General features: G+C 40.2%; 1 protein-coding gene across 1 annotated transcript in view; it reads right to left on the bottom strand.

Annotated features, from left to right (window-relative positions):
* The window catches only part of TPH2 (tryptophan hydroxylase 2), a 203619-nt gene that overhangs the window by 101882 nt on the left and 79378 nt on the right, over positions 1–22359 (bottom strand). The window contains exon 8 of the mRNA XM_075274369.1: positions 8535–8661. Within this exon, the coding sequence (XP_075130470.1) occupies positions 8535–8661 (127 nt within the window). The remainder of the gene's footprint in view (positions 1–8534; positions 8662–22359) is intronic.

Consider the following 22359-nt stretch of genomic DNA (forward strand, 5'->3'; position numbering starts at 1 on the left):
TGGATTGAACGACTACGCTTTGGCTTTCTGCTGCCATCTGATGATCTCCACCTGCCTTCTGGTTTCTAGGCCCTACATTGCCCCACAGTGTGTCTAGTACTGGTTCTCACTATTGGCTCAGAACTGCATCTGCTATCCTAACCTGCATTACGGCTAAGGCTCCATGTAGCAAAATGCATTAAAAAAAAAAACACTGAGGAAAAAAATATGGAAGCAACACATCACTTTTTTTTTGGCAGCATTATTCATTGCATTTTCGCAGAGTTTTCCTATATAGACTTTCTGCTTTAGTATACTGATACGAAAAACGCCAGTGTTTCCATAGGTATAATTAACATGCGGCGATCTTCAAAAACATTGGAGTTTTTGAAAATGAAGCTTCTCCACTGCAGATTTTTTTTCTTTTTTAAATGTAGATTGTGAGCCCCACATAGAGCTCACAATGTACATTTTTTTCCCTATCAGTATGTCTTTGGAATATGGGATGGAAATCCATGCAAACACGGGGAGAACATACAAACTCCTTGCAGATGGTTTTTTTGCCCTTGGTGGGATTTGAACACCAGGACTCCAGCGCTGCAAGGCAGCAGTGCTAACCACTGAGCCACCGTGTGGCCCCCACTGCAGATTTTTTTCTGTAATGTGTGAATGGAAATGGCTACAATCCCATTCCCTTTGCAGGTACTGTAGTTTTTTTAAACGGCGTTTCCATCAAAATCTCTTGGAGAAACTTCTTTAGACCGTGACCCCACGATTTGCGGCGTTTACAGTACTTACAAAGTGGATGGGATTCATGCGAATCCCATCTCCACTTTGCAGAAAAAATCGCAGTGCAGACACATTGTGATTTCCAAAACCATTGCGGTTTTGAAAATTGCAGCATGTGAATTATTTCTACGAAAACGCTGGCGGGTTCCCCATAGATATAACTGTAACAGAAAGTCGCGGAGGAAAACTCTCTGAACTTTCTGTTCAAAGTGCTGCAGAAAGAACCAAAATGTGCTCACGCCGCAGTTGTTCCCACAGAACTTTAGTGCTGTGTTTCCGGCCTGTGGGGCCTTAGCCTCAGACTGAGACCCCACATTGGGGAAATAGCTATTTTTGTTGCAGTTTTTTTGAGCCAAAGCCATTAATGTCTACAAAAGGAACGGGGAAATATGTAGGAAGTTCTTATACTTCTCCCTTTTGCTCAATGGACTCCTGGCTTCGGCTCAAAAAAACCGCAACAAAATCTGCAACAAAAAAAGTTGTGTTTCTGTGGGGCTTTAGTCTTAATTGTCACAATTGGACTCTATTAGTTTCTGTGCATGCTATATAAAGTCCGAGTAAAACACAGAATTTATAATGCAGTAAAAAAAAAAAAAACTTTTACCTCTAGAAGTTTATTTGATGGATCTAAACAAAAATAAAATGGCAGGAAGAATATAACTTTATATTAAATAAAGATTATAAAAGATTAGATAAAGTTTCTAAAAAGATTACATCAGCTCAATGATAAACACATTCAATTCACTAGCTATTACCTTGCTGTTATTGACAGTATTTTATGGCAAAAACAATGAAACCCTAAGGGAAATGCACAAATACAGAAACTAAATTATTTTTACAAAACATATTAAAAATCAATACATAAAAATAATAAAATAGTAACTATGTTACAGCCTTAAAAGAGAATTTCAAATTAGGAGCGATTCACAGGGAAAGGATGTAAGTTTCATGTTGCATAGCTTTCCATAGAAATATTGATTTCACACAAATAATGTATTATCTGAAAACTGCAGTAGCAGAAGCATAGGCAGAAAAAGCAATCAGTCTGGGAGCCGCTGAAATCTAGGGTTAAATATCTGCAAGCAAGATTATAAATAAGCTCCGCTTGAGACCTTGGGGCATCGGTTGCATTACCAGAGAAATGTCATGGAAACAGCAAAAAATGGCCATTTTTATAAGAGAAGAATAAGCAATCAGGCTCAGGCTAGGGAAAGCAGGTGCTGTTCTCATGGAGGTCATGCCGCTGGAAGAAATTATGGAAGAATTAATAAATCAATTTGCTTGAAACCATTGTCCTTTCCAGGAGTGTCCTAATCCTTCAAAGATGTGTATTACAATTACATGATACAAAGCAGCACCACTTTACCGGAAGGTGCCCTTACTGTGGATTCAATTATGACAAGATTGTTTCTTGAAATTTTACCCACTCCTGTCTTATCTGGAAGCAGAAGAAGGATAACGCTGTCCAGGTGAATGCAGATAGAGTGTTACTGAAATGTTTATTTAAAGGTCGAGTAGTTACATTTGTATATTTTATACATGATAGAACTGCAAATTCTAAGCAAGCTGCAATAAACTATAGGAAACATATAGTCATCTATATCACTGCTGAAGTAGTAATTTCCTAACATTTCAGGTCTGCAATTTACAAAAGGCCGAGGCCACAGACAAGACATTTGTTTTTCGGTGCAGGCGGGTGAGATGACATCACAGTATCACGCCGCCCGTACTGAGACACAGACATCCTATACATGGTCATGTCACCCTGTAGAGGCGCCGGTGGCTCCATTAATCACGGGAACACAGACAGGTGAGTATACCTTTTATTTTCTCCCTTTTGTAGGGAAGTTGTGGGCCTTTTAACAGTATAAGGGGCATTACAAACACAAGGAGGATCATTTATATAAGGGTTCATTAGGAGGCATTAAGAATATGCGATAGAATTGGACATCATTTATAAAACATTCATCAGGAGCAGTATTTATGTAAGGGGTATAATATAAGGGGGCAATTATTTACAGCGCTGAGGAATATGTTGGCGCTATATAAATAAAATGTATTATTAATTTATTATTTAATTAAGATGGCACTTAGGCTTTATTAAAGGGGTTTTCCAGCTCATGTTTATTGATGATGCATCCTCAGGATACATTCCTTGGTGATACATTCCCTTTAAGTTTAATATTACATGATCTAACTCAAAACATGTTTGCTTTTGTATTTTACATTAAGGAATAATGTTTGGAATAATTTAACAATATCTTCAGATATGGAGTTTCAACAATGTGGAATGAACCCCTATATGAGGCTCAGAATCTACATTAAAAAAAAGGGAAACAGCATTGGCATTAGTGTTTTTGCATTAGTTGCATGCAAGATGCCATGAAGTGCAGAGTTGTCCAAATTTCGAGAAAGTTGTAATTGTGGGGTACCGAAGAAATTGTCGATCCTTAAGGGACATAGCAAGCAAACTGAATTACCCAAAATCAACAGTGACCTATGTGATTACGAAGTGGAAGGTGAACAGTGATTGTTGGAATGTGCCCCGAGTCGGCAGACCTCCGAAACTGGGAGATAGGGACTAGAGATGAGCGAGTACTGTTCGGATCAGCCAATCCGAACAGCACGCTCGCATAGAAATGAATGGACGTAGCCGGCACGCGGGGGGTTAAGCGGCCGGCCGCCGTCAAAGCGGAAGTACCAGGTGCATCCATTCATTTCTATGGAGCGTGCTGTTCAGATCGGCTGATCCGAACAGTACTCGCTCATCTCTAATAGAGACTGATGAGTGCTGGCCAGAGAAACCGCACCAAATCGATGGCTCACATACACCAGGAGTTTCAACAGGTATCCGGGAGTATTGTGTCGATCAATACCATCCGTAAGGAAGTATCTGCTGGGGTCTACCAACTATTGAATATGAAGAAATGTTGTTTTTCTATTCTACCACAGGCGTCCAAATACTTATTGGTAGACAGTGTATAAATAAACACTCTGAGAGAAGATATGACTGAAGTTTTGAAGGAGCCTAATAAATGGAAAAAGAAACAGATTTCTTTAATTTTACAAAGTTTCGCATTCACACCTGCTATTCATTCAAGTTGTTTTATAATTGAAGGTAATCTGTAAAGGCTGTCCAGCTGAGCACTAATCCTAAACTTACATTAGTCTAATGCTCCTCCAGGTATATCTTACTTTGTGATAGAAATAATGAACATTCTCTTGACATCTTTTTTTTCCTCTAACCTATTTGTACCTCATATATCTTCTATAAAAGTATTCTTGAAAAATATGCAAAGTATCAACATTATTTAAGGCCCCATGCACATGACTAAGTGCGTAGGATAAGGCTTTTCCAAAGGGGGCTCTGTTCCTATGATTATAGGTCAGGTCCTATTCTGGTCCATGACATCAGAATGGAATGGAAGCCTCCATTTACTTCAGAGTGTCACCCAAATACATTCCACTATAAAGTGACTCTCCCTTGGTCTGTACACAAATGCATGTAGCCAGGGGCGTAACTTGAGAGGGTGCAGTCCCACCAGGGCCCAGTAGCCTTAGGGGGCCCATAAGCACTGGTATCAGTATTGAGATTGCAGCTTCCATCTGGTCCATAAGCCAAGGAGACCCACAGATTACCCTAGCCACACTAAGGATGATTAAACCCCTTATCACCAGTAACCATCACTATCAAGAATTCACTGTAAGGATGAAGTAGGGGGCCCTGGACAAAGGATTGCACCAGGTCACACAAGTCTTTAGTCATGCCACTACGTGTAGCCTTACAGAATACCTTGACATCAACCATTTCAGGAACAATAATATAACTCCTACGTACCATACATATGCATCATGTACTAACAGGTTACATTTTGTCCATTTCACAACAATAAAATATGCATTTTTAGTATGGTAGATGTATCCAGTTCTTGGTTATAATAGTCAGAGCAATTCTGGACACCTGTAATCTCATAGAGCCAAGCTGTATTATCAGAATAGTTTCTACACCCACAGCTGCTGCTATATCACAGTCACTTCTTGCCAATAACCTATAATTTGCTGACTTCTGATATTTCAATGATATTTGAGTACTATACTACAAAGACATCATTAATATACGTGTACATACATATGTTATTCTGTTGGCAAACATATGTAAAAAGTGATATTTCGAAAGACCAAGGTGGATCTTGTATCTCCAATTACTTCCATTCTGGAAAAGCTTTTCAGCCACAGGACAATATGCACAGGGACAGAGCTGACAGCAGATCTACTATCATAGAGTCTATTTCCTATTATGGATAAATATGAAATGCCATATAAACAAATCTGTCATGTCCTAGAAAGACCAAACATTCACATTATAAAGAGTGAATCAACCATTACAAAATCATACAATCCTGTGCAATGGGAATTGGAAATAGTCAGATTATACAGCACAACATTCCAGCAGTGCTGTTCCATTGGCCGTGGGCCTGGCAAGTGCAGATTGATAAAAGGTTTTATTACCGCTTTAGCATAAAAAAAACCTGTTGCTCGTATACATGCTTATGCTTTTCCAATCTGTTGTTGTGTGACATTCATTTAGATTTTTCTCAACTTAATTATTCTAAAAGAGTTTTCAAGGGTTCCAAACAGGTTAGAGGCTGAGCGGCTTCCTAAATGTGCGCCATTAACTGTGCTCCCATCATAATATATTTTCTCCATTATACCAGAGAACAAAATCATAAACTGCAAACACAATGAGGAAAATGCATTTCCCAATTTTTAAACTGTAAGAAATCCAGATAAATAAATAGTCAGTAGGCAAGTTCATGTCTGCTATCGGCTTATCTAATAACACAGGGATTGCTGCCGCTAGAATGCTAATATTGTGATGCAACGAAAGTTATGTCCTAGAAACTACCTGAAATTCAACATGCCGTGCCCTTTCTACAATTGCCACAAATTGCTAAATCCATGTGTGACATAGCTCAATGTTTCCATAAGTAAACAGCAATTCTCTATAATGCTCGCTGCAAAATTGGTTGTATTCTCTCTAGAAAGAGTCCAATTTCCATAAGTTATTTCCCTCCAGCAGGAAAACACTATGAGGGGACTAAAAGTCATGGGTTTGTTTTTTCTCTTAGTAATAGAGGGTCGAGGGACCAGCTCATCAATCTCTCCAAAAGGTGAAAAACGTGTTGTTTCACACACACAAAATATATCACATAATCAGAAAACTCAATCTGAACCTAATGGAAACAGATGGTAATATACATTTCTATTTAGAGACAGAACACTGTAGCGCTCGGGCTCAGACAGACATCTACGCTATAACATGCCAGTCATTTTTCAAGATCTGAGTATATACTGAAATAGATCTGGGGGATTTTATACAATACTCTGCCCTCTGGGCTTACATATACCCTTGATAGGCTCCGAAAAATAATATATCATAACTATTTCATGCACAGTCGAATGTGGTTATTTATCAAGAAATTAGTTATTCAATTTTTTATGCTTACTGTCAATAAGGAGCCAAGAATCGTCTAGTAAATATCTCATGTCAGTCTCCTTGTTTCTTTATACGATCATTAACTTTTTAACAAACTTTGAATAAATTGTTTCTATTATTTCAGAAAAATACCATTTTTCCCCCCAACTGAACTAAACTTACTAAATTAAAGACCATTATGAAATCACTTTTCAATACATCTTGATCTCCCAAGATGAACTACCGGCTCACTGAAGACTGAAATTTCATGTGAAATTCCATAAGGTCGTTGGAGTTCATGTTAAAATCTATATGGTCTTTGGAGCAGAGACGCAAAGGAGAGAGGAATAGCCAAGTGAGACAAAAGTAGAGGCATAAACACAGGCTGCTGAAGATAACAACACATTTTCTATCTCATCTCAAGTTCTTTATTTGCATAAATACTGTTCAGCACTTCTCTGTAATGTCCTATATGGTGATTTTGAGACAGTGAGTGAGAAAGACTAAAGGAGAATCTACAGTTTTCTCCATGTTGTGGGAAATATCATAGCAGCTAGTCTCCACCTACCTCCTAAGAGAAAACAGTATAATATGCTGCACAGTGACCCCCAAAACAGTATAATATGCTTCCCCATAGCCCCCACATAGTATAATATGCTCTACAATTGTGCTACACAGTATAATCTGCTGTGGTCCCACAGTGGCCCCACAGATTATAATATACTGCATAGTGGCCCTAACACAGTATAATAATATTCCACAATGACCCCACACAGTATAATATGCTCCACAGTGGCCCCCATGCCATACAATATATCCTACAGTGGACCTCACAAAGTATAATGTGAGCCACAGTGGCCCCCACAGAGTATAAAGTGTTCCAGAGTGGGCCCCACATAATATAGTGTGCTCCACATTGACCCCATACAGTATAATATGATCTCCACATATCAAACAGTATAAAATGCTCCCAATAGTCCTTCTTAAGCCACTTCAGGTGAACATCATGAAATTTGATGAATATTCATGAGGATCGGCACACTGGTTAGTTTTAGTGCTATTATTATACACTGGAGTCACCTCAGACCCCAGTGGCGTCTGGGGCGCAAGGCCTTATTCACAGGCTGGAAGAGACCTAAATAAGATCCTTGGAGCTGTTGGAGTCTCAGGAGAGGTGTGTATAAGTATTTGTTACATTTAATCACCTCCCCTGGTTGGTTACTTTTAGAAAGAGGCCCAGCATGTACAGACATCACAAAATGCCAGGACCCTTTCCATTAACAATATATATAGCAGTCGGGGAACCAGACTTTCCTCGATCGCTATCATGGTGCTGTGGGATCCCGGCTATCTCCAGACAGCCCCATACCACTCCAATCGCGGTCACACCACCTGAAACTGTGACCATTACACCACCCATTACCAGACCTCTACTGCCTATTAAAAAAAGCAGTAAGAGTCCAGTAGGGTCCACTAAAGGCACAGGGGCCCACCAAGCCTGGATATGTATGTGGTTTTAATTTTATTTTTTTTCTGTTATTTTCTTTTTTCATTTTTTTTACACATCGTTCTAATTATAGACATTGGGGGGTATTCATCATTCCCTCTATGCCAGTTTTTGGTGTAGAAGGATGATATTAAGGCTCACATTTGGCACAAGGCGCTTTCTTGTGCACTACAAGCTCCAATCTGTGCCTTGCCCATCACATTGTGTGTCATAGATTTATTATAACTCAGGTCAGTTTTCTGGCATGAGCTAGAATGGAAATCTACACCAGTTCCTAGCTGGCATAGATTTTCATTCCATGCAGTGACATCCAACAAATTTATTAAGAGGTCAGTCACTTACAGCACCTCCCAGTGCATGATCACATGCGACTGCCAACTCTGCAAGGACATATCAGTAGCCCATGCAGAGTTAACTTCCATCCACCAAGCTGTATATAGTCAATGAGAAGTCAGAAAGCAGATAATGGAGTTTATTTCTTTGGAATTGGCAGAGATATCCAAGTACAGACCAACAAAACTGAGTAAAAAAGTGGCCACACAGTCAACAAAACACTCTCTTCTCTCAGACTTCAGCGATCAGACACAGCAGGTATCCAATGGATTGGGGATAAGTTTTGTTAATGGGAAGCCTCCTTTAGCAAACACATAGATTACAAACACAAAGTTTTGAGATGCACAGTTTGGGAACTCTACATAGCTGAATATGCCAAAAATAAAAACTTACCCTGTACATTCTATGTCCAAACAATTATCATTGAAAGACAAGTTCTTGTCAACTTACAGTTGCTAGTTTTTGGACATCGTCATCAGATGCTCCTAGTGAGGCAAGACCAATTTCTTGGGAAAACTCTGCAAATTTTGGATCTGCAAGTAATGGAACATGTCCGAGCAGCTCATGACAGGTATCCCTGGTAAAGATGAATAAACAGACAAATAGTTGGTAAGCAATATTACAAACATTGCATACTGTTTGTAGGTAAAATGTGTTGTGTCACTGTAAAATGTATAATTTAAAACAACACAACTATTAAAAATGCAGGTAGTATAAATTTGTACCTTACACTAAATTGTTGTCGCTCTAAACCCCATGGACAAATTGTAGCATATCATAAATGCTTAAATTCAGGAATATTCTAGTGCAATATGGCATACTGGTATCCAAGCAATTATTGTAACAGATTCAACTAACCATCTCGTGTATGGGAGGGGAAAAAAGGTTCGGAAAGATGGACTTCAACTCCCAGATCCTTCTGTTCTCAGGCAGATAAGTCTCTGTTAGATGAGTCTGGCTCTGGTTTTCTCCTCTCTAATTGCTTAGCACACATGGACTAAGCTGAGCTGAGCAGGCATGTGTGTGGGGATGTCAGACAAAATAGCTGTTGGCTGAACAGCAAGTTGTATGTAACTCTTATGCTGGAGAAGATATTGAATGAAAATCCATTCTTTGTAAACAAGGGCTCATTAGAGCCTTAGAGGATACCAGGCTGGAGCCTACCACCACCTTAAGACACAGTAGTCTGCAGATCACAGCAGATACCAGAACCATTTTTAGATGAAACTGTCCAAAAAAATCAGACAATGTCATTAAAGAGGTGGTCTAAGACTAATGGTGTATCCTTAGGACAGGTCACCAATATGAGATCAGTGGGGATGTGACATTGATCCCATTAGACAACAGCACATTGTGACTCAGCAGGCTATATAGACGTTATCCATATTTATGGGAATCAAGCTTATTCACTGTATAAAGAAAAGTTACGCACACTGGCAGCAAGCAGAACTCTCGAAAATGGTGACGGATTAAAACACAAAGTCTATAAGAAGGACACAAAATTACTCATTAAATAATGGTTAAACCTAATTTGCACAGAGCTTTATACCTTTTAGCAAGCCACAGACAGTAGCTTTTTATCAGTAGATCCTAACAATTTTATTGAGATAACATTATATTGAAATGTCTACACATTCAGGCAAAGCTCGCAGTAGTGGAATATATCATGTATCAGAAGGTAAAAATATTACTCTCACTCTGCCGGAGATAAAAAGATCAGAGATCTCTAGCAGTAACACAATAACACACTCCCCCAATCTTCTGAACTAAAATAAAGATTTTGTGACTGCTACACAGAATTTTCATACTATAGAACTCCAAAGCAAGGGCTCATGCATACTGCTGTATTAGGCTGGAGCACCATGTTGCGCAAATGCCATGATTTGTCTTCAGTATCTGCACAGTGGACGGGATTGCAGAAACATTTCCGCAGCGGACAGGTTACAATTTCAAAAGCCTCAGCGTTTTTGTATATTGCAACAGGACATTTTCTCAATAGGTATAATAGAGGCAGAAAGTCTACAGAGGAAAACTCTGCAGACTTTTTTCTTTCCCCTATCACTATGTCTTTGTAGTATGGGAGGAAATCCATGCAAATACGGGGAAAAAATACAAACTCCTTGCAGATGTTGTTCTTGGTGGGATTCGAACCCAGGACTCTAGTGCTAAAAGGCTACAGTGCTATCCACTGAGCCACCACATTGCCCAAAAAACTCTACAAAAGACTTTCTGTGTTTTCTGCAGCAATTTTTGGCTGGGACCTTAGTCTTAAATGGTTATTCCCATCTCAGCAAACCACTTTCTATACAGGAAGAACCACTCCTAAGTCCCGACCATAGAGTGTGACTACAGAAACAGCAGAGAAGTGACGCTCTAAGATATTCCCGTAACTCCCATAGAGATAAATAGGATTTGGGGAAACAGTATAGCACATTTAGTTATGCTGTTTCCATAGCTTTCATTAACCTCTAGGGTTCAAAGCAGTTATTACTATCTCAGCAAGGAACTTACCAAGATGGGACTCCCTTTACAAGTCTTAAATAAATTTCAAGAGATGTAAGACCTTTGTTTTATCGTCGTATGACTCTTATGCTAGGTTCACACCTGCATTTGGGTTTATGTTCATGGGGTCTGCTTGGGGACCCCACAAACGGAAACCTAATCCACTTAAAAAAGCAGTTACCTGTGGAAACCTACGGACTCATAAACTATAATGGGGTCTGTCAGGTTTCCACCTGATTTGCGTCCAAAAAATGCTGAAAAAAAGCGGAGAAAAAATTCCTGCTTGCAGAATGGGGAACGGAATCCCCAGGCAGAGATCAGGCACAGGTATGAAGTTAGCCTTACCACACAATAAGGTTACAGAGCTTTTTCCTGTTGGATTCTATACAAAATCCAAAAGGAAAAAAATTGTCATACTCCACTAGACTCCATATACCCAGAATAATTCTCTCCTTGATGCATTGAAGAATATATTTGGACATATGGAATCCAATGGAACTTGTATGGCAGAGTCTACCAAACTAAAATAAGCAGTCGTGCAGCCTATGTGTACTGTCATCCAGGATCCTTGCTTGGGCTCGGCTGAATCTACAGAATACCTTTCAGTTCTCATCACATGTCTAATGCTGAGACTTAAAACTCAACAAAAATTCTACCAATACATCTTATTATTTTAAACAAAAACAAAAATAAGGACAAAAATGAAAAAGGGGAGACATCAGGATAAACCACAAGTAAGAGACATCCAAAATGGCATAAGAGGTAAGTAAAGCATGGTATATAACTCAGAACTACAACCCTACAATAAATACTTGAATAATATTACTAGCCTGCTTGTTAGTAGTTTCTTGACTCCTCACTTGTCTGTTTCACGAAATAATTATATTCATAAAATATAACAATTTCTCTGTATTATGTTGTTCTTCATCTATTCATACTAGAAATCTATGAATAAAATGACAACTAAGGGGATATTCACGCGAAAGAATTGTGCCTTGGATTTGGGGGCAGATTTCGCCACCAATCCATGACAGATTCCCTCCGAAAATCTGTCTCCCATTGTTTTCAATGGGAAGCAGAGACTGCAGCAGGATGCGTAAAAAAGAAGCATCTTGCTCAATCTTGCTGCGGATTCCATGGTTGAATCAACCATGGAGTCGGCGGATTGAGACAGGTTGCCGGTACACTGCTTCAGCATCCTGTTGTGGCTAGACCATGGGCAAAAATAAAGGAAAGAATTCCTCTTCATTTTCCTCCATGTGAATGGACGCTAAGCAGGTAGGGGTGTGTTCCAGTACACACTCAAACTGATCAACCATCCCTGACATTGTCAGACTATCAGAGGAATGTCAATGTCTACTTGTCAATTCATTTATACATTTCTAGGGAAATAACTGGGGAAATTTTCAATAAAAGACACTCCAAGAATGTTTTGGGTTTTTCCATCGGGAATGCAATTATTTACTAAAGCAGATATGTTAGGAGTGGTCACAGGTCATCTTTAAGCTGATCATAGGGGTCCTCACTACCAGCTTCCCTGAACTACCACTGTGCAGGCAGATTCTCTCATCTATGGCAAACAGATAAAAGGAATCTTTCCTCTAAATCCTTAACATGATCTTGGAGCATTCACAAGATACTAGCCATTTCCCAACTTCCCCTTTAAATTCTGTTTCTACATAGGTCTAACTCAAGGATGATGCAGTTGCTTATTAAAGGCAAGCACGCATAATAGAGATGTTTTATTTTGCACAAAGCTATGTTCCTCTTATTTTTGTCACTAAAGTTATTGAAAAATACCAGCTGCTTATCAGATTTGTGATCAAATGAAGCAGATACATTATGAGATACCTGCCTTGTACTTGGAACATTAAACTGCAGCTGTCTGGGATTCCAAATGAGGATATTATCGTCTCTTAGAAAAGTGCTTCCACACACTAGACACTGGCTATATTTAGATGCCAGAAATATCCTATATGCTTATTTAGTTACTATGTTCGGCATGTCGGTATCGTTTGTTATATAGAACCCAATGCTCTGGGGAAATCACATATACAGTATAATATATAGAGATATGTCATATCACTTAACCACAAATATATAGGCTCTTTGGATTTCACTTTCAGCCATCCAATTAAATTTAGAAACGCAATTTAGGCATAAAAGGCTTTTGTTAATCAAAGACTCTGAACAGATATACGAACGGCGACATAAAGGCAGCAAATAGCAATATATGCACAGCAAAAACGAAGCTGCAATTATTCTGAGATATTCTACAGCAATTCACTGGATGTTCCTATACAATGTTGATTAACTAATTGCATCCCTGGCTGTAAAATTTGCATTCTGTAATTTAAAGCCAAAAATAAACAACAGTGGTTAGAATGCTAGTTAGCCCTGGAATTTACATTAGGACCTTAAATTGAGTTTCATTAGAACTTGTTATTCATCTTTTTATTGTTGGGGCACAAATATATTTCTGAGCAAATATAATTGCATCCCTTACTACCTAGGAAGTAAATTACATTTCAGAAACAGTGTTGTAAAGCTTGTCTTGCTTTCACAAAAGCTACTGTGTATGCGTAACCACCCAAGGTGCTGATTATGTAGATTATACATACACATGCAGAAAACGTCTAGGCCCCCACAAGTTCCCTGCTCAGAAAAAGAATCACACTAATTCCGGGTGTTATGAGCAAATAATAAGATTATTTAATACAATTATTTGCCTTGCACACAACCCATAGCAACCAATGGTTTCTGTCTTTCCATAGTTCTCTTCAGAACAGAGTTCAGAATATAGGTATATATAAGTACTGTGTAATGGATTTCTACAGCTGGGTATACTTACCTGTGAACTTCTTAGGGTAAGTTCACATGAAGTTTTCTGGTCAGGATTTTGAGGCCGAATTTGCCTCAAAATCCTGACCAAAAAGACGGCTCCCATTGAAATCAATGAGAGCCGGTCAGGTCTTTTTTCTGGAAGCAGTTTGTTCCGGCTCCCGGAAAAAAGAACGGACATGCTCATTCTTCAGGCCAAGTCACCTCGCGATTCGGCCTGAAGACATTCCCTCCTCCTGACTAAGCCCATTCATTTGGCCTAATCCGGAGCAGAATGAGCAGCTGGATGCTGGTGTAGTGCACCAGCATTCAGTCACGGCTACCCATTTTTTGGTCCGGAACCTGTGGTGGCCTCTGCCTCAGGTTCCAGACCAAAAAACCCTGTGTGAACTTACCCTTATATATTCCCCTTTCCATTTGTAGCTATTCTTGACTTTGGCTCAAAAAATGCAAACAAATCTGCTCCAAAAAAAAGCTGCATTTCTTCAATGTGGAGCCTTAGGGAGCCTTCATAAAGAGTAAATACTCCGCTCATTCTAAACGTAAACTCGTTCAGAGTGAGCGGCGTTAAAACAGATTCCATTGATTTCTATGGGTGCCGGCATACGCGCTCCCCATTGAAATCAATGGGAGACTTTTTTACCTATTGCTTTCAATGTGATACACGCGTATCACATTGAAAGCAATAGGTAAAAAAGCCTCCCACTGATTTCAATGGGGAGCGCGCGTATGCCGGCACCCATTCAAGTCAATGGGATCTGTTTTAATGAAGCTCACTCTGAACAAGTTTTGAGCGAGCGTTTACTCCGTGTGAAGGTTCCCTAAGGCTGAAGACCTCGCGTTGCAAAAACGCAGCATTTTTGCTGCTGTGGAAACGCTGCAGCAAAAAAGCACTGCATCTTACTGTATCTGCAAAGTGAATGGGGTTCTGGCTAATCCCATCCACACACTGTAGAATAAAAATTGGCTGCATTTTTTTTTTAAATTGCAGCATGTCAACTATACCTACAGAAACTCTGAAGTTTTCTGTATAGGTATAATAAGGGCAGACAATCCGCAGAGGAAAACACTGAAAAAAATGCAATGAAATATGCAGCAGAAAAAAATTGCAAAGCGTTTCTGTTGCCATTTTTTTCTGAGAATTTTTTTTAAGCATTTACTTGGGACTTAGCCTTAGACCACATGTTGGCTGCTATAAAATTATATTGTAGTGCCATGTTAGCCAGAAACAAATATGCAATATTAAATACTTTTGTTTTAAGCAAACAAAAGTATTTGCCATTACCTGTAAAAACATAAAACATTTACCTCCATTGTTTAGACTAGTCACTGTTTACAGGCCTGGTGGGAGCCCTAAAGTAACAAGATAGGCCTCAAAAAATTGTCTATTCCCTATTTATTAAATCTCTCATACATTAAAGGGCAAGTTCACCTGCAATACAAAGGATAAAGCCGAATGAGCCACGAGAGAATCACGGCTGAGTGTCACAATGAAATTCAGCCAATTTCAGCTGGTTTTTGCCACAGGCAGGTTGGCTGCAGGATCTCCTTTGTGGCCTTAGTCCACTAAGTCCTTATGGGAAAAATTGTTCAGAAGCACCACATAAAAGATGAAGTACTACTATTAAATGTCAGTGTAGCAATTTGTCCCCATTTTCAGGATATAGGTTTACTTTTAGTGAATAGTAACATTCTTGTTTACATCCAGAGACATAAAATCTGCACAGACCTATTCATGCTCTCAGTTTAGCGGTGTATAGAATGATCCCATCGAGACAAGGCTGCATAAATCTTCTCTATTTTGATAGTTTGCACTATTGCATCTGTATAGGTAAAATGTATCGGACTAAGTAAAAAATGTATGTATTACCTAGAATAAGTACTATGGTAGCAAACCCTTAATTGGGGGGGTTTAGACCATTTTAGCTTCTAGATGTTAACCATTATGTCTCACGTGAAGCCATAGACAACTTGTGGTATTGTATTCCTGGAATGGAGATGTTTAGTAGAGAAAACCTAATGTTGCTTTTAGCCATTTGCTAACATTGTGGTTGATCTATAGTGGTCCAGTATGTTCAGCCTGTTGGGAGCCATTACATCAGAGGAATGCTTCTAAGCTGGCTTTGTAGAGAATAGGAGAGACCTAACAAGACTATTGTGTTGTAAGAAAATTCTCATCTTTTATATCATTTCATTAAAATCTGATCTTATAGCAATTTTTATCAGGCGTTGCAAACATGTCCAAACTGAAGATATTTCTAGGAAATCTGTAACCTATCCAACAGTCATAATAATAATAAAAAAATTTATTTATGTAGCGCCAACCTATTCCGCAGTGCTGTACAATTTGTAGGGTTCAAGTACAGAAAGAAAGATACATTACAAAGAAATAGTCACTTTACACAATGGGACTGAAGGAGCTTACAATCTATGAGGTAGAGGGGGTGACACAAGAGGTAGCAGGGGCGGCATCAGAGGTAGCATGGCTCATACAATGGTCAGACGTAAGTCTGTAAAATATGTAACTCTCTTGTAATCTCTGATTTAAATAGATGGATACATATTACATATATAGACATGTACACATTAGATGTAGGTTATGTCCACTAAAATGCAGGGCTCCTAATGGAAACCAATACACCCAGTTATAGACTGGTTATGTCTGTTATGAAACAGACCCCATTATAGTCCACTTGTCTCTGCTATTATATGGATTCTGATATTTGTTTTGTTCTGCTCCAATAAGAGGCCTCTTATTGGAGCAGAACAACAGAACAATGGAAATTCTAGTATATATGGGAACCCATTCTGGGATAGCCAGTTAAGGAAATAGATGACAGATAGATAGATAGATAGATAGATAGATAGATAGATAGATAGATAGATAGATAGATAGATAGATTTGACTTTCTGATAGAATGCATTTTCTTGTGCTGTTACAAGCATATTTTTGGCCGATATGCAGTTATTAAAACCCTCCGCCATCACCATCCCATTCATATGAATTTGATTTTCACAGAAGAGAGACTTTAGCACCCTCGCCATCAATCTAAATAAGACTCAGTGAAGCAGGAGAGAAAATATGTCAAATGTAACAGTAACGCCATTTTCATACCAGTATTATTTTGTGATATACTGGATCTGAATTAAGATGTAAATAGAGATGAGCGAACAGTGTTCTATCGAACTCATGTTCGATCGGATATTAGGCTGTTCGGCATGTTCGAATCGAATCGAACACCGCGTGGTAAAGTGCGCCATTACTCGATTCCCCTCCCACCTTCCCTGGCGCCTTTTTTGCTCCAATAACAGCGCAGGGTAGGTGGGACAGGAACTACGACACCGGTGACGTTGAAAAAAGTAGGCAAAACCCATTGGCTGCCGAAAACATGTGACCTCTAATTTAAAAGAACAGCGCCGCCCAGCTTCGCGTCATTCTGAGCTTGCAATTCACCGAGGACGGAGGTTTCCGTCCAGCTAGCTAGGGCTTAGATTCTGGGTAGGCAGGGACAGGCTAGGATAGGAAGGAGAAGACAACCAACAGCTCTTATAAGAGCTAAATTCCAGGGAGAAGCTTGTCAGTGTAACGTGGCACTGACGGGCTCAATCGCCGCAACCCAGCTTTCCCAGGATCCTGAATGGAATACACTGTCAGTGTATTCCCGTATACCCGATATATACCCCCGATACCCGTTCCAACGGTGTGCCCCCCCACCTTCACCCCAGAAATACCCTGCAAGTCCCCTAGCAATAGAATTGGGGCTATATACACCCACTATTTTTGCTACTGCCATATAGTGCCATTGTCTCACTGGGAATTCAAAGAATATATTGGGCTTACATATAACTTCAATTCCAGGGAGAAGCTTGTCAGTGTAACGTGGCACTGACGGGCTCAATCGCCGCAACCCAGCTTTCCCAGGATCCTGAATGGAACACACTGACAGTGTATTCCCGTATACCCCATATATACACCCCGAATCCCCGTTCCAACGGTGTGCCCCCCCACCTTCACCTCAAAAATACCCTGCAAGTCCCCTAGCAATAGAATTGGGGCTATATACACCCACAATTTTTGCTACTGGTATACAGTGCCATTGTCTCACTGGGAATTCAAAGAATATATGGGGGTTATGTGCACCCACAATTTTTAATACTGCTATACAGTGCCATTGTCTGACTGGGAATTCAAAGAATATATGGGGGTTATGTGCACCCACAATTTTTAATACTGGTATATAGTGCCATTGTCTGACTGGGAATTCAAAGAATATATGGGGGTTACGTGCACCCACAATTTTTAATACTGGTATACAGTGCCATTGTCTGACTGGGAATTCAAAGAATATATGGGGGTGACGTGCACCCACAATTTTTAATACTGCTATACAGTTCCTTTGTCTCACTGGGAATTCAAAGAATATATGGGGGTTATGTGCACCCACAATTTTTAATACTGGTATACAGTGCCATTGTCTGACTGGGAATTCAAAGAATATATGGGGGTTACGTGCACCCACAATTTTTAATACTGCTATACAGTTCCTTTGTCTCACTGGGAATTCAAAGAATATATGGGGGTTATGTGCACCCACAATTTTTAATACTGGTATACAGTGCCATTGTCTGACTGGGAATTCAAAGAATATATGGGGGTTATGTGCACCCACAATTTTTAATACTGGTATACAGTGCCATTGTCTGACTGGGAATTCAAAGAATATATGGGGGTTATGTGCACCCACAATTTTTACTACTGGTATACAGTGCCATTGTCTGACTGGGAATTCAAAGAATATATGGGGGTTACGTGCACCCACAATTTTTAATACTGGTATACAGTGCCATTGTCTGACTGGGAATTCAAAGAATATATGGGGGTTATGTGCACCCACAATTTTTAATACTGGTATATAGTGCCATTGTCTGACTGGGAATTCAAAGAATATATGGGGGTTACGTGCACCCACAATTTTTAATACTGCTATACAGTGCCATTGTCTGACTGGGAATTCAAAGAATATATGGGGGTTATGTGCACCCACAATTTTTAATACTGGTATACAGTGCCATTGTCTGACTGGGAATTCAAAGAATATATGGGGGTTATGTGCACCCACAATTTTTACTACTGGTATACAGTGCCATTGTCTGACTGGGAATTCAAAGAATATATGGGGGTTACGTGCACCCACAATTTTTAATACTGGTATACAGTGCCATTGTCTGACTGGGAATTCAAAGAATATATGGGGGTTATGTGCACCCACAATTTTTAATACTGGTATACAGTGCCATTGTCTGACTGGGAATTCAAAGAATATATGGGGTTATGTGCACCCACAATTTTTACTACTGGTATACAGTGCCATTGTCTGACTGGGAATTCAAAGAATATATGGGGGTTACGTGCACCCACAATTTTTAATACTGGTATACAGTGCCATTGTCTGACTGGGAATTCAAAGAATATATGGGGGTTATGTGCACCCACAATTTTTAATACTGGTATATAGTGCCATTGTCTGACTGGGAATTCAAAGAATATATGGGGGTTACATGCACCCACAATTTTTAATACTGCTATACAGTGCCATTGTCTGACTGGGAATTCAAAGAATATATGGGGGTTATGTGCACCCACAATTTTTAATACTGGTATACAGTGCCATTGTCTGACTGGGAATTCAAAGAATATATGGGGGTTACGTGCACCCACAATTTTTAACACTGCTATACAGTTCCTTTGTCTCACTGGGAATTCAAAGAATATATGGGGGTTATGTGCACCCACAATTTTTAATACTGGTATACAGTGCCATTGTCTGACTGGGAATTCAAAGAATATATGGGGGTTACGTGCACCCACAATTTTTAATACTGCTATACAGTTCCTTTGTCTCACTGGGAATTCAAAGAATATATGGGGGTTATGTGCACCCACAATTTTTAATACTGCTATACAGTTCCTTTGTCTCACTGGGAATTCAAAGAATATATGGGGGTTATGTGCACCCACAATTTTTAATACTGGTATACAGTGCCATTGTCTGACTGGGAATTCAAAGAATATATGGGGGTTATGTGCACCCACAATTTTTAATACTGGTATACAGTGCCATTGTCTGACTGGGAATTCAAAGAATATATGGGGGTTATGTGCACCCACAATTTTTACTACTGGTATACAGTGCCATTGTCTGACTGGGAATTCAAAGAATATATGGGGGTTATGTGCACCCACAATTTTTAATACTGGTATATAGTGCCATTGTCTGACTGGGAATTCAAAGAATATATGGGGGTTACGTGCACCCACAATTTTTAATACTGCTATACAGTGCCATTGTCTGACTGGGAATTCAAAGAATATATGGGGGTTATGTGCACCCACAATTTTTAATACTGGTATACAGTGCCATTGTCTGACTGGGAATTCAAAGAATATATGGGGGTTACGTGCACCCACAATTTTTAATACTGCTATACAGTTCCTTTGTCTCACTGGGAATTCAAAGAATATATGGGGGTTATGTGCACCCACAATTTTTAATACTGGTATACAGTGCCATTGTCTGACTGGGAATTCAAAGAATATATGGGGGTTACGTGCACCCACAATTTTTAATACTGCTATACAGTTCCTTTGTCTCACTGGGAATTCAAAGAATATATGGGGGTTATGTGCACCCACAATTTTTAATACTGCTATACAGTTCCTTTGTCTCACTGGGAATTCAAAGAATATATGGGGGTTATGTGCACCCACAATTTTTAATACTGCTATACAGTGCCATTGTCTGACTGGGAATTCAAAGAATATATGGGGGTTATGTGCACCCACAATTTTTAATACTGGTATACAGTGCCATTGTCTGACTGGGAATTCAAAGAATATATGGGGGTTACGTGCACCCACAATTTTTAATACTGGTATACAGTGCCATTGTCTGACTGGGAATTCAAAGAATATATGGGGGTTACGTGCACCCACAATTTTTAATACTGCTATAAAGTGCCATTGTCTGACTGGGAATTCAAAGAATATATGGGGGTTATGTGCACCCACAATTTTTAATACTGGTATACAGTGCCATTGTCTCACTGGGAATTCCACAAATAATTTGGGGATTCATTCACCCTACATCTCAGGCTCTTGCCATATTCACCCAGGTTGTCAGTGCTGCACCAGCTCGTTCCCAGACAGCTCGGCCCGAAAAACGCGTTACCTATATAGAGGATTTGGACAATGAAGACAACATGTTCTAAATCTAATGTCTGCACCTTCTCCAGAATTAAAATAAAGGCAGCGTTTAACTTTCAAATAGCACTGCACAAAGGAAGAGCTTATCAGCTTGTCTCATGACATGCTACTGAAAAGTTTCATTTGTGTATCTTAATGTAAATATAGTTGTATAAGCTTTTTGGGTTTTAGGCACTGCCAAGTTATTTATTACCACCCACTCCCTTATAATGATGATGACGCCAAAGTCACTGTGGGTGTTCAGAGCTCACAGCTTTGGGTGACATTTGTCTTGCTCTCTGTCGGTACCAGCTGTCTTTTTGGATACCGTAAAGTTATGTTGACTTTATTAACAGCTATAGAAGCTTTAGCCAGGTTGTGACGGTGTGTAACCCTAACAACACTAAGTGGGATACACATTAATAGTCAGTCTATGTACGCTAAACGTATCACTGAAGTAATTTTTTTTCCCTCTCCCCTAATATAAGAAAGGAACAGACATTAGACCTAGACCGGGGTTCGAGGCTTGAAAAAATCCAGTATTATTTGTTCTTCATGATGTGAAATATGTGTTGAAAAGCAACCCAAGATGAAGTCAGCCATGTGTGCCAGTGTGTTACTTGGCATGCCTTTGCTGGCCCCAACTGTAAGGGTCACTCTCCATTTCCTCCATTTTCCACTCCCCTTCACACCATTTGTGGTGAAGCAATGGGATGCACTGAAGTGCACCCTCTAGCCTCGTGTGGGATAGGGACATCAGATGCCACTCCAACCCCCTCGTCTTCCTCCGCCAGCCAACGGTGCGAAGATGAGAGGAGTGTGCTCTGAATGTTTTCTGCCTAGCAGAGGCTAGTTCTCACTTACGAAAATGGCCCCACTTTGACCTGTATATCAGGCACAATGGTGTAGGTTTCAAAGAAACATGGCACCAACAAGTTGGAAAACGTGGGCCATGCGTGGACCGTGTTTGAGTCTGGCAAGCTCCAGATCTGCTACCAGGTTCCAGCCATTATCACAGGCGCAAAAATGCCAGGCCCCAGGTGTAGCAGGGAAAAAAAAATGCCATCTCAGCCAGGATGGCATCCCTGACCTCGGAGGCACTGTGCTGTCTGTCCCCCAAGCTGATCAGTTTCAGCACGGCCTACTGACATCTCCCCATGCCAGTGTTACAGTGTTTTCCGCTAGTAGCTGGGGTGGAGGTTGCAGCTTCGTAGGGTTTCAGTCTACTCCTGCCATGGCCTGGGAGAGGAGATAGGCCACCCCAGTTTGCACCTGGGGAACAGACTCCACCACATTCACCCTGCCTGTCATTAAAGATAAGCACTGCAGCATCCCTGACCACAGGCGCTTGTCCATGTGTCGGTGGTCAAGTGGACCTTGCAGCAAAGCGCAGAGCTCTGGGCCCGACTGATGTTATGGGACACATGCAGGCGCAAGGCAGAGACAGCACACCAAGAGAAGTAGTAACGGCTAGGCCCAGCATAGGGAGGTGCCCCAGCTGCCATCTGCTGACGGAAGGCCTGGGTCTCCAGAAGCATAAACAAACACCAACATCTCCAGGGCCAGCAGTTTATCGATGAGGCTGTTACAGGCTTGGGCATGGGGGTGGGTTGTATTGTACTTCTGCCTGCAATGAAAAGCTTGGGAAATGTGGAGTGGCTGGGAAGAGGCGCATGATGGTGCAGGCCA

This window comes from Leptodactylus fuscus, chromosome 5, assembly GCF_031893055.1.
Source record: "Leptodactylus fuscus isolate aLepFus1 chromosome 5, aLepFus1.hap2, whole genome shotgun sequence".
Lineage (NCBI taxonomy): Eukaryota > Metazoa > Chordata > Amphibia > Anura > Leptodactylidae > Leptodactylus > Leptodactylus fuscus.